Source organism: Leishmania infantum, chromosome 14, assembly GCF_000002875.2.
Source record: "Leishmania infantum JPCM5 genome chromosome 14".
NCBI lineage: Eukaryota > Euglenozoa > Kinetoplastea > Trypanosomatida > Trypanosomatidae > Leishmania > Leishmania infantum.
Genome location: NC_009398.2, coordinates 26,403 through 41,891, shown reverse-complemented (window position 1 = coordinate 41,891; position 15,489 = coordinate 26,403). Strand labels below are relative to the sequence as shown.

The 15,489-nt window shown below is 59.4% G+C and overlaps 6 protein-coding genes across 6 annotated transcripts; all 6 read right to left on the bottom strand.

The window, feature by feature from the left end:
* Window positions 1-210: 210 nt before the first annotated feature.
* On the bottom strand, window positions 211-756 carry LINJ_14_0150 (putative 60S ribosomal protein; the record flags this gene model as incomplete). The annotated part of the gene is made up of 1 exon (XM_001464161.1): window positions 211-756. One exon carries the CDS (start codon window positions 754-756, stop codon window positions 211-213), a length of 546 nt encoding a protein of 181 aa, XP_001464198.1.
* Window positions 757-1,758: 1,002 nt separating this feature from the next.
* On the bottom strand, window positions 1,759-3,336 carry LINJ_14_0140 (putative histone acetyltransferase; the record flags this gene model as incomplete). The annotated part of the gene is made up of 1 exon (XM_001464160.1): window positions 1,759-3,336. One exon carries the CDS (start codon window positions 3,334-3,336, stop codon window positions 1,759-1,761), a length of 1,578 nt encoding a protein of 525 aa, XP_001464197.1.
* Window positions 3,337-5,439: 2,103 nt separating this feature from the next.
* Window positions 5,440-6,498, bottom strand: IG-NH (putative inosine-guanine nucleoside hydrolase; the record flags this gene model as incomplete). Its single annotated transcript, XM_001464159.1, has 1 exon — window positions 5,440-6,498. One exon carries the CDS (start codon window positions 6,496-6,498, stop codon window positions 5,440-5,442), a length of 1,059 nt encoding a protein of 352 aa, XP_001464196.1.
* An 880-nt stretch (window positions 6,499-7,378) lies between these two features.
* LINJ_14_0120 (conserved hypothetical protein) lies at window positions 7,379-8,452 on the bottom strand (the record flags this gene model as incomplete). Its single annotated transcript, XM_001464158.1, has 1 exon — window positions 7,379-8,452. The coding sequence occupies one exon, from the start codon at window positions 8,450-8,452 to the stop codon at window positions 7,379-7,381; it is 1,074 nt and encodes a 357-aa protein (XP_001464195.1).
* Window positions 8,453-9,245: 793 nt separating this feature from the next.
* On the bottom strand, window positions 9,246-10,817 carry LINJ_14_0110 (conserved hypothetical protein; the record flags this gene model as incomplete). Its single annotated transcript, XM_001464157.1, has 1 exon — window positions 9,246-10,817. The coding sequence occupies one exon, from the start codon at window positions 10,815-10,817 to the stop codon at window positions 9,246-9,248; it is 1,572 nt and encodes a 523-aa protein (XP_001464194.1).
* Window positions 10,818-11,778: 961 nt separating this feature from the next.
* LINJ_14_0100 (conserved hypothetical protein) lies at window positions 11,779-14,868 on the bottom strand (the record flags this gene model as incomplete). Its single annotated transcript, XM_001464156.1, has 1 exon — window positions 11,779-14,868. The coding sequence occupies one exon, from the start codon at window positions 14,866-14,868 to the stop codon at window positions 11,779-11,781; it is 3,090 nt and encodes a 1,029-aa protein (XP_001464193.1).
* Between the last annotated feature and the right edge of the window lie 621 nt (window positions 14,869-15,489).

Genomic DNA, 15,489 nt, shown 5'->3' with positions numbered 1-15,489 from the left:
ACATGCAAGACAGACATTCCCAGGAGGACACACACGCACGCAGAGCGAGCAACGCCAACGATAGTTGCCCGAATACCTCGAACACACACATCCATATATTTTTCCCTTAAGCCCAAACACACACACACACACACATACACACACGCACGCCCACTCAATGAGTGCAGACGCCAGGCATTCCATGCCGCAGCCGCTGTGGTGTTCCAGTGCTTAGAGGAGCTCCACCTTGGCCCCGAGCTTTTCATAAAGCACCTTGAGCTTCTCCGCGTCGTCCTTGCTCATGTTGGTGGCCACAAGACCGGGGCACTTCTCCACTGCCTTCTTGGCATCGGCGATGCTGAGGTTGGTCACTGTGCGCAGCTCCTTGATGAGCTTGATTTTGATCTCTGGCGCAAACTTTTCGAGCTTAACGTCGTACGTGAGCTTCTCAACCTTCTTCTTCTCCGTCTTGAGCGCGTCTGCGGCCGGGGCATCGGCTGCCGGTGCCACCGCCGCCGCCGCAGCTGGAGCCATCATAACCGCGCCACCGCCACCGCCTAGACCGCGCAGCAGCGCCTTCTCGTAGAATTCGTCGCTGTGACCTAGCTTCTTGAATATGAGGCGCTGCAGGTCAGACACTTCCCTCAGCGTTAGCTGAGAGTAGGCGGTGGCCAAGTCGTCGATCTTCGCGTTGTCGCCTGCAGGCTTGGTGGAGCAGTAGCGGTGCGCCAGCGTGCACCGGCTCATGAGGCCGCTTGCAATGAGTGCCCTGCGCATTGTGAAGTTGACAGATGCGTGCGTGTGTGATGAGTAAGGGGAAGGAGGCGGAGTGCTGAGGGGGAGGGAAATGCGCACGAAAGTGTAAGAAGCACAGACAAGACGGCGATGCGTCGTGTTTGGTGCACTGCTGTACCTACTATGGCGGTGAATCCACTGACGGAGAGACGGAGCTGATGTCACGTGCTGCACAGCTGCTACGAGGACTCCGAGGAAACATGACCGAGCCGTGCGATGTGCGCGATGTTCGAGGAGTGCAGAGGACAGGAAAGATGTGCAAGCGAGTAGATGGTGCATGTGGGGGAGAGACGAGACGAAGAGGCGCACAAGCTTTTATGAGTTGCCCTGCAACAAGAGGCGGCAGAACTGCATGGTCAGTGCAGCGCGCTCGAGAGACTCGAGAGGAGAGGGGATTGACAAAGAAAGGAGGGAGGAGGAGGAGGGCACGAGGTGCATCTGTGCGGCGGGAGCACGCCCACCGCCTCCACGTTACACATGTGCATGCTCAGCTCTGCATCAGTCGCAGCACATCTGCCTACATCGCTGTTTTTCGTTTTGGTCTTTCATCATCCGCGCGCACATGCGCTGCATGGAGAGACATCTTGCTCATTCGCTTCTTACCACGAGGAATGGTGCAGGGTCAGACTAGTGGCCAACGTGATACGCGGCTGAAGGGAGAGATGTGACGCGCACGTGTCGCGTTAGCTTCTCGCTAGGCTCCTTCACGGATTGGCTCCATGGCACACCGCTGCGGCCGGAGAGGCTAACATGCGCGCGGACTCCTTCGATTTGTCGTCATCGCGGTCATTCATCTCTCCCTCTAGCGGACAGGCGGTGCCATCGTAATTCCAACCTCGGCCTTCACCACCCCACTTCTTCCTCAGAGCCGCTCCATGGAGAGTGCGGCAGCCAGAAAGGAGGAGTGGGAAAGGAGGGGGAGGATGATGATTCAGAGGAAAACGTTGCAGGGTTGCTTCCTTGCGCGCACCTCGCGCGCCCTCGTCAACCGCCGGTTCGCGAGTGGGGCGCTCTTGGGTCGCGCCAAGGCACAAACGCTGGCGCTGGCGGCACGCCACGGAACTCTTCGTAGAAGCCGGGGGCCCAGCTGAGCAAGTGCGTGTAGAAGGTGTAGCTCGTGATGTCCCGTTCCTTGGTGAGGCGCTTCGTGTAGCACCGTTCGACAATGTCCTCGGAGATGGTCAGCTGATGCCCGTTCAGAAGCTTCTGGTGCTGTAAGGCTCGTATCACATCTGCCTGAATCATCGCCGTTGCCTGCACCAGGTAATCCACAGAGACGCAGTGGCCTTCCTCCATAGCCCGGGCAATGGCCATGGTGACGGAGTCGGCCCAGTAGCTTAGGTACAGTTTCTCACCCAAGTCGCTGAGGGGCTTCTCCGGCGTGCCGACCTTGCCCTCACGGCGCGAGAGCTCGTAGCTGAGCTCGATCAAGAATCGACCGATGCCGCGGCTCTGATACTGCGGTAGCACCAAGATGCATGACAGGTTGTACGGCTCGGGGGTTTGCTTCTCCTTGCTGAAGTACCCCAACACTTGCAGGCCGTGCGTCTCCATGGAGCACAGTACGTAGAACAGGAAGGGCGTCATGTCGTGGTCCAGAGCCTTGTGCTCAAGAAAGAGCTTCGAGAGAAGAGCAAGGTGCTCACAGAAGGTCGGCTCCAGCGAGCCGTCCAGCTCCAACACGACGAGGCGCCGCACTGGGTCGCGGTAGATCTCGTTGCCAGGGGGATGGCGCAGGCAGTCTTGCTGGAGATGCCGCACTACCGCTGCGTTGTCAAGGAACGGCCGCAGGCAGTAGGGGCATATGTGGAGAGAGAAGGAGCGCGTAGCGATTGGCCACTGCCGCGTACCGGCACCATTCCCTCTGCCTGACCCACCCCCCCCTACGCTCACACTCCCGCTGCCACCAGCGCCACCACCAACGCCGGCGATACCACTGCTCACACCACTAGTGCCGCCTGACGGCGTGGTGGATTGAACCAACTGCAGCTCGGTGCTCCCCGTTACACACTGAGACGCTGCCTGCAGTCGCTGCTGCACCTCTGGGCGGGCGAGGTGGTACGGGCTGAAGTACCACGTCTCCACCTCGTGCGGCCCCATGCAGATCGAGTAGATGTTCTTGGTGCGTGAGAAAAACGCGCTATCGCGTCGCGCACGCGTCTTCGACACTTTTACCAAGTGCGAGGCGGCGCCGCCGCCTTTCGCGTTTGCCGAAACCTCTGTGGACATACCAACCCCTTCGCCCGTCAGCACTGCCGTCTCTGCATTCTGCTGCTCTGTCACGTGGCTCTGCCGCCGCGTCTTGATACCGCTCGGGGTGTACTGCTGATGGGTGCTGCTGCTTCCATGTTGTGCGCGGCCCTGGTGACGTTCCTTGATGTCGCTCGCCTGCAGCCATTGATCCAGCCTGCTGTCCTGCTCCACGTAGCGAACGTAGTAGAGAAAGCCGCCCTCTGTTGCGTCTTCTGCTACCTCCAGCACAATCGCCGCATGGAAGGTACCGTTGAGGAGAGCGTAAACCTTTTGCTTCTCCTCGTACGCAGGGACGGCGCTGCTCGACATGAATAGCAACGGCGGGTGACCCCTCACCCGCCGGCCCTCACTTCTCCAGCGCTTCTCTCTGTGACTGGGCCTGTGCCCTCTGTCTGTATGTGTACGCGCGTGTCGCTGTGAATCTGGGTACAGGCGTTGTAGCCCCTTCTAGGCCAATGGTGAGCAGACGCGCGTGCGCACAACGCCGCACGGACACATACACACGCACAAAAACACAACTGCGTAGATATACCCGCCTACGCACCTGCCAACCGGGTGGAAAGGTAGAAATGGGGCGTGGGCGGGCCATCATGGCGAAGATGAGCATGAGGCAGCAAGGCCGGCGATGCGTGCAGGGGCAGGAGAAGGTGTTGTGGGAGACGTGACGAGGGATGCAAACGGGAGGGGACAGCCGCTGCATTAAGCGAAGTCGGCACTATTGACGGGCTGTCGAAAAACTGCCACTTCGCTCCGTTAGCGGCTACTCTCGTTCCTCGCCTACCCTCCCACTCCCAAGCTGTGGGCACCACTGCTACGCCAGGTCCTCACATCAGTGGCTCTCTGCCCCCCCCCCTCCCCTCCTCTGTGTACGCGTCGACGCACATATGTGGACGTAGATTAGGGGATAGGCGGGGAGGGAGGGGGATGCGTGTTGTGGAGCTGCGTGCGACGCTTGCATTGCGTCATTCAATCATTTTCTTTTGCGCGTGTAGTGAGCAACACCTGACCCGGGGCTGGGCAACGACGAACATAGAAAACAAGAGACACACAACCATCGAACGGACCAACACAGCAAGTACATCACCGCAGCCTTCTTTTTAACGGCACAGCCCTCTACACGCCCAGCCATCACCTCCAACGCACGCCGCGTTGTGGCCGCTCTTCCCCTCCGCCGCTGCTTAAAGGTTAGCCAAAGTTATACTCGTCTCTGCAGAGTCAGTGTGAAGCAAAACCGGGAAGGGGGAGGCGGCGTTGGGGCGATAACGAATTTCTGAAAGCCACAGTGCATGAGAGAAGGGAGGGAGGGAGGGAGGGGGGCAGCAGCTTCACAACCAGTCGGCCGGTCCTATAAGTACATTCAGCCACCACCGACAGATATACTGGATCGAAGAGAAACAACAGCGGGGCACGACAACCACCCTTACACAACAACAAAAAAGATGGACCAAAAAGAAGACGGCGCGTTGTGCGTGCGTGCGTGTGGGGACCGCACAACGGAGCCTCTCGCCCCTTTCCTCTCATGAGATCAACATCGTCACCTTTCTCTCTGCGGACTCTAGCGAACACCTTTCCACGCTCCTTGAAGGGACAAGGACACATCAGAACAAGCGCACGTTCCTCTTTGCGTCTGGCAACGCTTGCTGGCGGGCAGGCAGACACAGAGAGAGAGATCTGGGAAGGGGGTGGGAGGAGGGCGGAGAGGAGGGGGGAGGGGTTGAAGAAGTTCGAAAGACGCGAGCCTTTGATGTGATGACATCCTTCCTCCAAAAAAGACGAAGGCATCAGCAGTCGTCTTGCATCATTACGTCAACGAATGTGCACATCAGCTCCATGCATGTATATGCGTAGGCATATACATATATATATATATATATGTATATATTGGTGTTTGTACATATATAGTTGCATGTTTGCTTGCAGGGGGATGCGTGTCCGCGCTTATCTGCGTGGGATGAGCGGGTGGGGAGATAAGGTGCACCCAACACTTACATGTGCGCCCATATGCGCGCTCTCACGTGGATAAGAACGAAAAATGAAAACGAAGCACACGCAGACCTGCACCAGAAACTTTCTTGATCATGCAGGTCGCTCCTCTTTTCCTTCCTGCGATGGTATGTGCCAGTCACAAGGGCAAAGCCAGTTGGCGCACCGGCGAAGGGCCGCTTGGGGGGGGGTGGGAGGTAGGCGGCGCCCGGGAGAGAGAGTGTGGCTCATCGCACGACGCGAACGAGAGACGGAAAGAGCATCGCAGGGCTGCTTTGCAACACAGACGTGAATAAACGATGTGCTTGTCTTCGCTTCCGGCCTCACCCTCACCAGCCATGCACACCCACGCGTACACATACAGCAGAAGACGAAAAAGATACCGAGAGCGTGGCGTCCGTGCCGTCATCAACACGACGGTGGCGCATATTAAACTTTGTATTTCAGGATACCAGTCATCGCTTCCAAGAAGCGAGCGTTATCGACACGGGTGATCAACTCGCAGTTGCACCAGCGCCCTCGCTTCGCCATCGACTGCTTAGTGCCGTACCAGTCCAGGCAGGTTTGACCACGTGTCTCACGTCCGTGCAGCTCTACGGTGCAGTAGGTGATGAAGCGATCCAGAATGCTCTCGGGGTAAAGAGCGGCGACCATGGCCACCGCATCAGGGATGACGCATGTGTTGTCTTGCGTCGCCTCCGCGTCCCCGGTGTTCGCCTTGGTGCCGTCGGGAAGCGGACGGGTGAAGGTCTCCAGCCGCTGGAACACCTTCTCAATGAAAACTTGAAACCGGTTTTGCTGCTTCTTCCCGTTTTCCTGGCGGCCTATCCATTCGTCGAAGAACGTCCACGTCATAGAGCAGTCCACCGTCACCTCCCACGAAACAACGCGGACGGGACGCATATTGCGTTGGTTGAAGACGATGTACGCTGCCTCAGGGTCGCAGTGCATGTTGAACTCCGACGTCAAGTTTGAGTTGCCTTTCGCCTCGCTCGCGCCACCCATGATTGTGATGGCCGGTTCCGTCTCGCTGCCCAGTACGTCGAACACTTCCGGATCAAGTCGCATCGCCAGAGCAATGTTGGTGAGGGGTCCCAGGCAGACGAGCTGGTAGACAGTATCCTCATCCGGCTTAGCAGCTCGCAGCAGCTCCGTGATGGCGAGGGCGGCGTGCGTCTTGGATTGCTCCAGCACCCGCGCGGACGGTGGAAAATCCGCATCGCCAAAGCCGTCCTTGCCGAAGCCGCCCCACTGCACCGTCTCGGGATCCGACACGAGCGGCGCCTCGGCACCCTTGTAGAAGGGGATGTCGCGCTCGAAAACGTCGAGGAGCTTGCCGATGTTCTCCATTCCCTGATTCACGTTGACGTTGCCCCAGACGGCCGTCATGGCGATGACGTCGGTATTGGGGTCCGCCAGCGCGGTCATGATGCCAATGGCATCGTCGCCGCCACAGTCCGTGTCGATAATGATCTTTCGGTGAGGCATGCCGCAAGAGACACAAGGGTAGATCCGAGCGCTTGCTACGTACGTAGGTGTAGGTGGGGACAATGTCTCCGTGGACGTGCCGCTGTGTGGTCGTCTGCGCGTGCGTTCGCCCACGTGGGGTGTTTGTGTGCGGGTCCAACTGATGAGGTGCTCGTACTACCAGGATCGAGCGAGAGAGGGCGTGGAGCGAAGTGAGGGGGTAGAGTGGGCTCTGGGCAGACAGCTCCACAAGTAACACCGACAAGAGCGCCTTTCGAAGCAGAACGAAAAGGAGAAAGCGCTGGGGAGCGGCGTCTCGTGCTTGAAACGGCGCTCCCGCAGCACTGTGTGTGTGTGTGTGTGGATGCGGGCTGTCGGAAGGCATAGCTTGCTGGAGCCCATCGAGGATGAGTCGAGGGCACACAACGCATGGCAATGGAGCCCCACCAATAGAGGCTTGCGGGGGATGGCTCTTCTACAGAACTGCTTTTTTCCGGTGTGTTGAGCGCGCAGCAGGTGTCATCTACCAAACGCACTGGCCCGTTAAGCAAGAGGCGCGCTATGCGAGTCACAATCTATCTGCATCTCCCGATGCATGCTGTATCTCTGACACATCGCCGCTTCCTTCTAATCCGGCTTCACACCGCGCGTCTGCACAACCATGCACACCGAGGCAGACACACACAAGCACGTACAGGCATGTTTGTGCGGTGGGGGAGGGAGGAGGGGGCGAGGGGAGCAAGGAGAACGCGAGGTCTATCTATGCAGTTCTAGAGATTTGCGGTGCGCACCACCCACTCCTTTCCACCACCACGCTGTTGGTGCGCCACACTGACTGTCTTCGCGCGTGTGTGCATCGTGCTCTGGTACGCCTCCACGCTGCGTAAAGAAAAGAAACGCCTCACTTCGATGGAGGAAAGCCGTAGTAGCGGTAATGACTGTATTGGCGCTGCGGATCGTACGTGCCCCCGTAGCGCCGCAGCAGATAGCTACCGTTGTAGGAGGTGGGGTACTCGACACACCCCGCCCCACCCGCTGCGCGCTTCGGCCGCTCCTCCGGAGAGGCGATGCGACGGTTCTGCGGACTGCGCCCGCGGCGAGTGGCTGCGATTTGCTCCATCAGCAGTTCGTAGGCGCTCTTGCGGAACGCTGGCGCTGCAGCGGTGGGGGCATCCTTCGCTGGTGCTGCCGGCGGTGCAGTTGCTGCCACACGTTGCGCTACCTCAGCAAACGCGCGCTCGGCATCGCTGCCAGCCTGGTTGATGCGCTCGATCGCATCGGCAACAGCGTGGCGCCGCTGCTCCACCAGCGTATCCCCCTGCCGCGCGTGCGCGGTAGACTGGGTGATGGTGAAGGCGGTGTTGTTATCGTTCCGCAGCAGACCCACGTCATGACGCCCCACGTGCTGGAGGCTTTGGACGATGTTTACCATGAGGGTACCAACATCGTATTCGGAGAGGATAAAGAGCCGACACACCTCATCTCGCACCCGCTCCTCCACCGCTAGGTAGCGGGTGGCCGCCAAGTTCGGCACCGGCTCGCGGGTGGCGCCTTCTAGGGTCCGCCATGCCTCAACGGAGATGGGCTGCACAGGTGGTGGCTCTGCCAACGCTGGTGCTGCCTGCACGGGTGGAGGTGGGGCCACCGTACTTGTTGAAGGAGGGGGTGAGGCTTCCGGAAGCAGCGGGGCCGCAGCGATCGCCGAGGGTGGTGGTGGTGCTGCCGATACGGCTGCATTGATACCTGGCGGCTGTGGCAGAGGAATGACGCTTGCTGGTGGAGGCGGAATCAACGGCGCGGACGGTGGCGGCGGCGTGGCCTCCGCAGGCGGCAGAGGAACGGTGGCCATGGGTGGAGGGGACGGGGCAGCTGACGCGGATGGAGGAGGCGGCACAACGCAAGAGGGCGGTAGCGGAACCGCGGTTGCTAACGAAGGCAGCGGTATCGCCGCCGGGGGCGGGGGTGGCACAGACATCGAGGAAGTAATTATGCAGAGGATCCAAAGAGGAAGAGCACGAGGGGACGCTGTCGTGAAGTGTACGACAGCGCTGGGGTGGGTGCGCGCGTGACAGTACCGGTGAAGAGCGGCTCACGCCAACAGTAGAGGAAGGGATGAGAGGAACAACACCGACACGCACGCATCACCCGAGGGGGGGGGGTGGTGGATCGTGAAAGAAGAGGCGATGAGAAGGGAAGAGAAGACTTGTAAGCCAGAGCTTGTGCTGTTTGTGCGGGTGTGCCTTTTTCGTTTCGAAGGTCCGGACCCCTCCCTCCTGCATCCACATCTGTGCTGCGCTCAGAAGCGCGACTTCGGCACAGTGAAAATCAAAAAGCGATATGATCTCTCTCGCACATCAACAGTCCCCTCCACCAAAGAGAGCAGAAGGCTGTTTATTCCGTATGCGTGCGCGCTGACGTCTCCACGTCGCGCCCTTGCTCACACGTCCACGAGGACATCGAGGAAGCGGTCTGAGGAGAAGGAGGAGGGGAGGGGAGGGTGCACCGACACGAACGAAAACTGAAATGCGACTTATTCAACCTATAGCTGAGCTTGACTGCGCCAACGCACGTACACACACACATACGAGAACAAGATGATAAAGCGAGATAAAGAACAGCCGGCAGCGTGGGAGGAAGGGGAAGGTGGCGGGTATGGGGGGCCGGCGGAAAGGCGACAGTTCAGGGGGTCTCAGCGCAGGTGCTGGAATAAAGACGCACATCGATGAAGCCCCCCCGCCCCAAACGTTGCCCTTCTTCCTACTTCATACCTAAGAAGTCTCTTGCGACTTGCCGCTCATCTCGCCAGAGTCATACGACTTCTTCGTTTTGGGGTTGTGTAGAATCTTATATGCTTCGATGATGCGCTGCATGTGGCGCTTCTTGTTTTCCGCCTCGCCCTCCGGGTGCACGTCCGGGTGATGAATCCGCACCGCCTCACGGAACGCCTTCGTGATGTCCTTCGCCGTGGCAGAGAACTCTTTCCCCTTCAGCCCGAGAAGCTCGTAGTAGCCGCGTGGGTCCACATCCGTCAAGTCGGTGCGGCGGCGGCTCTTCGGGTCGAAGTGAGTGCCATGGGCTCGGGCTCGGTCGCGCGCCGCCTCCTCTTTCACGCGCTGCTCAAAGGCGTCCCTCGCGCGTGCCTGACGGCGCAGCTCCTCGCGGTACTCGTACTCTTCTTTCTCTTCCTCCTCTGGGGTCCAGCGATAACCCGCGCTGTCGGCGACGAGGTTCAGCACGCCGACGGACTTTAGCTGCGCCATCTGGTGCGCCTGCTCCCGCACAAAGCGCGCCCGCTGCACAGCCTGCTGCACAAAGCCAGAGGAGGCCACAACCGCCAACGCAGCGGCCGTGGCCACCCCGGGCTCCACGAGAGGCGCAAGGCTCAGCAGCGTACCAGCAGCCGCGGCGGCCGCCAGCCCCAGCCGCTTCCGGCGCTGCACGTGCAGCACCGGCCCTACCACCTTGCCGGTAGCGCCGCAGATGAACGCCGGCACTGGCGTCGAGTGTGAGATGGTGGACACTGTCAGCTTGAAGAGTGGCAGGAACGCAGGCCGAATACTTGACGCCACCATTTGCAGGCTCGTCACGTTCACGTTGCTCTTCAGAAACGAGCCGTGAAACTTGCGGAGTTCGCGGTCGATGCGATCCAAAACGACGCGGCGGTTGACGCGCCGCTCTATCACGGATAGGGCCGTGATAGTTGACATGGTGAAGGGGATAACAGTGGGTCGGTGCTCCATCTTTTCCACCTCATGCAGCAGCTCAAATCGCGAGAGCAGCATCGACGGCACATGGGTGCCGGTGAGGCAGCGCTCCACCACCTCAAGAGGCTCCCGGTAGGACGCGGAGACTTGATTCATCGGCATGTATTCCCCAAACGGGTAGTTGAACTGGTACCGGGGCCCCTCCAGCCACAGAAAGTAGTGCGGCTGGGTGATGTTCATTCGATCGTGCTGGAGGAGATCCGCCTTGAAGGTGCCAGCGGCAGACGTCTCTGTGAGCCAGAACGGCATGAGAAAGCGTTCCACACTGTGAATCTCAACCGCAGTCCCGTGGTGGCGGCACACATTGTCGACCGCCTCAGCATCAGATATGTGGAAAGGAATTCCATGCGCCTTCTTGTTGATGATCGTCTTGCCCTTCTCCAGCCTGTCAGCGTTGACGGCAAATGCGGCGACAGCCTTGTCTTCTACGTTGCGCTGACCACCGCCGGGCTGCTCTTCGAACCACGACGAAAAACGACGCTGAGGCGACGCCAACGAAGTCCCGCACGCAGAGAAAGTTCGAACCACGCTATCGCGCCGGGCACGCACGATGGCGTAGGCTGGCCTGTTCCACATGAGCAGGGCAACAAGAGACAGTAGACAGAGCGGCTCTGCCCTTGGCACCCACAAGCAACGGGAAAAAAAGGGGAAGAAGCTTGCGTCCGAGGACGTCGGCACCGTCGCAACAGCTCCCATCCAGATTCAGCCTCGTGCACCTGCCAGGTGATGCCGCAGCAGTGGAGGCGAGGGAAGGGGAGAGCGCAACCAGTCGGGAAAAAGGACGAGCAGGGAAAGAGAGTAGCGGGGAATGAGGAAGCGGAGTGACAAAGACTCAAGAGCAACGACTCTGCCTGCTGTATTGCGCAGACCAATCAGGCGGCCCAAGGCCACCGCCGTGTGGAACGGTGGAGGAATGGACTACACTGGATGGCCGAATTCGGGACGGGAGGAGGCACTGCAGCCTCCCTTTTCCCTTTTCACACTTCTCGGGAACTAGGGAGGTGAGGGTGCCTCCGACGAACACAAAAGAGGAGGCCGCTGGAGCGTGTGCAGGTGGGGAAGAGGGCCAGCGAGGATCTGAGGTGCGCCTGAGGGCCCCATGAGTGGCGCCGCCGTCAGCTACTTTGAGTTCCCCAATGCGCAGCCGCAGCACACTGCAGCGAGTACATGGACACATGCACGCACATCAGCACTTACGCTCCGTGGATGTCGTCGAGGAGACGACTATGGGGAATGATGGGGGGGATGAACGGCACGGCCTTGATATGTACATGGACAAACAGAGAGGAGGGCTCGAAAGTGTACACACGAGCGACGTGCTCGCAAGGGAGAGGGAGGGGGGGGCCATTGGATAGAGGCGAGCGGAGAGATTGAGCCTTTGGCAACACACAGACACGTGCACAGGATGCCGGCAGATCTACTTGACGCAGGGACGAGAATGATGGCGCCAGTACCACGCACCTCCGTCGCTGTCCTTTGCCCCTCTTTCTCGTCCCAGTGTCCACTTCCAACGCAGCACAACGTCGTTTCCTAGCGGTTAGGCGACGGTGCCGACTGATGGGCGTGCCTCCTGCGAGAAGTCGACGTTCCTGGGCCCCTCCAACCTAATTGACGGAACGGTACCCAGGAGTAACGTGGAGTTGATGTGGCGCGCACTCAGCTGCTGCACCGTGTGGGCAAGGAAGCCAGCGAGTCGCCGCGGCTCCGGCACGAGCGGATCAGGGCACCAGTGGTGAGCCAGCACCGCGAGCGTATCCACAAAGAGGTTAAACGAGAGCCCACCGCTCATGGCGCCCTTGCAAAAACTCCCCAGCGCGGAGACCACTTTGCGCACTTGCGCAGCGTTGATGAAGAAGAGCGGCCGCGTGAAATCAGCTGAGACGCCTATCGAAGAGTTTCTCCGCCCGCTGCCGTCGAGGAGGAATCGGCAGTCTTCCAGCATGGTGAGGAGCATTGTGATCGACATCTGCGAGGCAAAGCGGCCTCCGAACTGGGTGGCCATCGACGCGTCCTGCGTGTTGCGCGAGGACTCCTGCTTTTTCACATAGAAGAGGTACACGCGAAACAGATCCTCGTTGAAAAAGCGCAACACATGCTGCGCTTCCGGCTCGTGCAGCGCGCGAGCCACCGGAGAGATTTCATTGTTGAGTAGCTGCAGCCCCTGCAGTAGGCGGCGCGTGCCTTCGACGAGACCGTACTTACCCTTCTCCGACGCCATGGCCAGTCGCACAAGCAGCTCGACGAACTGCTGTGGTGTTGCGCTGCGGATGTCCATTTCTTGGTAGGCGACCTGGCGCAGCTTCTGAACACTCATCTCGCTCTGATTGCGCGCCACCGCCCTTAGCGCTGCGTCAAGTTGCGGCGTCACGACGTGGTCGTACTGCCTCGCTATCCAATCCATGGGAACTTCCATACCACCAACCAATATGCCACTGCACTCGACAAGGCGCCAAAACGCCACCTCCGAGAGCGACTTGGCGTTCTCTCCAGCGAAGAGGTAGAAGAGGCGTGACGTTGTGTCGACGTGCGCCTGCAGCACCTCCGGGAGCGTTTGCGTCACGATTAGGTTCCACATCCTCTCCTCGGAGTTGAGCTTCTTAGCTCCGCGCAGGTCATCCAACGCGCCGGCCGGCAGCTTCCAGAACGCGCACCGTTCCGCCTCATCCACGAGCGGGATAGGCGTCCCCTGGAGACGCTCGCCGCCGAGGCGCGCCTCCTGCACCGCAATAGCGGTACTGGCCTTCACTACCTCGTTTTCCACTGCGAGTGACGTTCTGAACTCTTCGCTCATGGCCTTCACTCGCTCGACATAGTCGCTAACGTGCGCCCTCACTGCGGCCTCGTCCAGCTGCTCGGCTGGAACGTCTGCGACATCCTCCGTTGATGATGAGGCCGTGCACCCAAGCAGGGCTTCTTTCATGTCACCCTCCCTAAGCGCGTTCAGCTCCGTCATCGACCGCGACACCATCTGGTCCCACTTACGTAGCAGGTGCTGCTGGTAGAGCTCGCTCAGGGAGCACACAAGCAGATCCTCCCGCTGATTCATCAGGTCCGATGGCACCAGCCGGTAGCGAAGGCCACAGTCAGCGACGTAGCCGCGAATGCGGCGCAGCCGCGACTCGACGTCCATGTCGTGAATCTGGAGCACCGTCGGGACCACCTCGGGGAATACGTGCTGAAAAATGTAGAGGTAGCGCTCGCCGTTCGAAAAGTCGGCGCCGAAGGAGCGAATCGGCTTGAATGGTTCCGTACGACCGCTGGCTTGCCCCAGCACCCCATCACACCACTGCCGCAGGCACTGCAGCGCTGAGCCGGACGGGCTCTCCCAGCTCGCCTCCGCGACAGCGTTCACCTCAAGCAACTGACCTTCATTTTCCGATGCTTCCTCACCGCCGTCACCACTCTGAGAGTGTCGAGCTAAAAGCGGCTTCTCTGGCATAAAATACTCGTCCGCTTGCTTCGAATGCAGCAATACGCGCGCCAGCGCGTCGTAGGTTTCCAGCAGCTTCAGCACCTGCGTCACGTTTCGCGTTAGCTTCTCTTTGTACTCTCTCTCCTTGCGCACCTGCTCTTCCTTCAACTCATCCACTTGCCGCTGAAGGTCCTCGTTGATCTGCGACACTCGCTCCATCTCTTCCGTCGCCTCTTTTGCCGTTCGCACCAGGCGATCAGCGCGGTAGCACTGCAGCTGAAACTGATTCTTTGCGTTTTCCAGCTGAAACGCGGCTTCGTGCAGTCTCTCTGTCAGGTACGTACTTCGCGATCGTTCTACAAGTAGCTTCCAGTGGTAAAAGACTGCCTGCACACGCAGCCTCGACATCTCATCTGCCCACTGCTTCGCTGTGTTGTCGCCCATCATGCGCAGAAGGTGCTGTTGGCGTACATGGTGGCGCCAGCAGCGGAAGACGACCTCAAGTTGCTGCTGCCGTTGGCGCTCAATAAGGTGACACACAATGCTTCTGCGCTGGTCGTTCGCACGCAACGCTGCCTCCAGCGACTTTTGAAGCTTGGTAGCAGATCTCTTGTCCACCTGTACCTCATCCACGAACATGGAATGCGTGAAATACGGGTTGTCCATGAGCACGTCCGGCCTCCGCACCTGCAGCTCCACGGCGGGGGATGCCCTGCACAGCTTCTCCGGGCTGTACTCGCAGTACAGAGCCGGCAAAAGCGATTCGAGAACCGTGCTAATGGCGCCGTAGCCAGCGTGCTTAGCCAGGAGCTTGAGACCCCATGTAGCTGCCGACGCTTTCATCGCAACGCTGGCTTCGGTGGAGTGATTGACCTCCTTCAGCATTGTTTCCACAAACACAGCGGTAGATTGGTATAGACTGCGTTGCTCATTCAGGCGTGCAACAAGCTGCGCATAGTGGTAGCGGCCGATTCGTTTGTCCGTGACGTCCTCCTCGCTTACGCGGTGCTGCTCTTCGTGCAATGAGTTCACTGTATCGATGGTGGCGTCAACGTCGAAGCTGATGAGTGCCGGGCGCCTCGGCTCGTCACTGCTTGTATGAGCCGCCGCCACTGCGGAGGTACTTTGCTTTGCAGTGGGCAGCTTCCGAATTGCTGAGAACTTCGTGGCTCTTGCGGTGGCGGAGACTTTTGACGCCTGCCTCGACGCGCTCATCGAGGGCATCCTTCTTCTCGGTCCAAGATGTCCTGGCAGGGACGTGGAAAGGCACAAGAACCAAACAAAAAACAAAAAAGGAGTGCCGTTCATCACACACATATCCAAGGCCGTCACAGCACACGCAACGCCGCATGTGCACCAAGCGAAAAGGAGAGAGAGGAAACACAGAGGTGAAAGACACAATGACATAGAGGCAGGCAACACTCATGAGCAGCTGAGTGACTTGCCGGTGCAATACGCACACATACACGCATGCTGAGAGGACTGCACTTCTGTGACAGCTGCTGCAGCCAAGTCCACTCTGCGTTCCCGCGAGGGGAGGGGGAGGGATACTTTGATGCGGATGTCAGGGCATTTTGTTAGCACACTGTGGAGGAAAGGTGACCTTTTCAAGGCGAATGAATGAGAGTTTATGAGGAATGCGCCTTGGAAGCGGCGGGAGCGAAGGATGGAGCGAATTCGCCACTGCCCCTCTCGACGCCCCGAATTCGCCCACTCCTCTCTTCCGTTGCAACCCCCCTGCCCACCGACAGACGCTGTGAGTGGCGAAGGTAGACGCCAGCCATCAGTGGGGAAAGCAAGATATACAGATAAAAACAACAGAGCAGCATGCCCCAT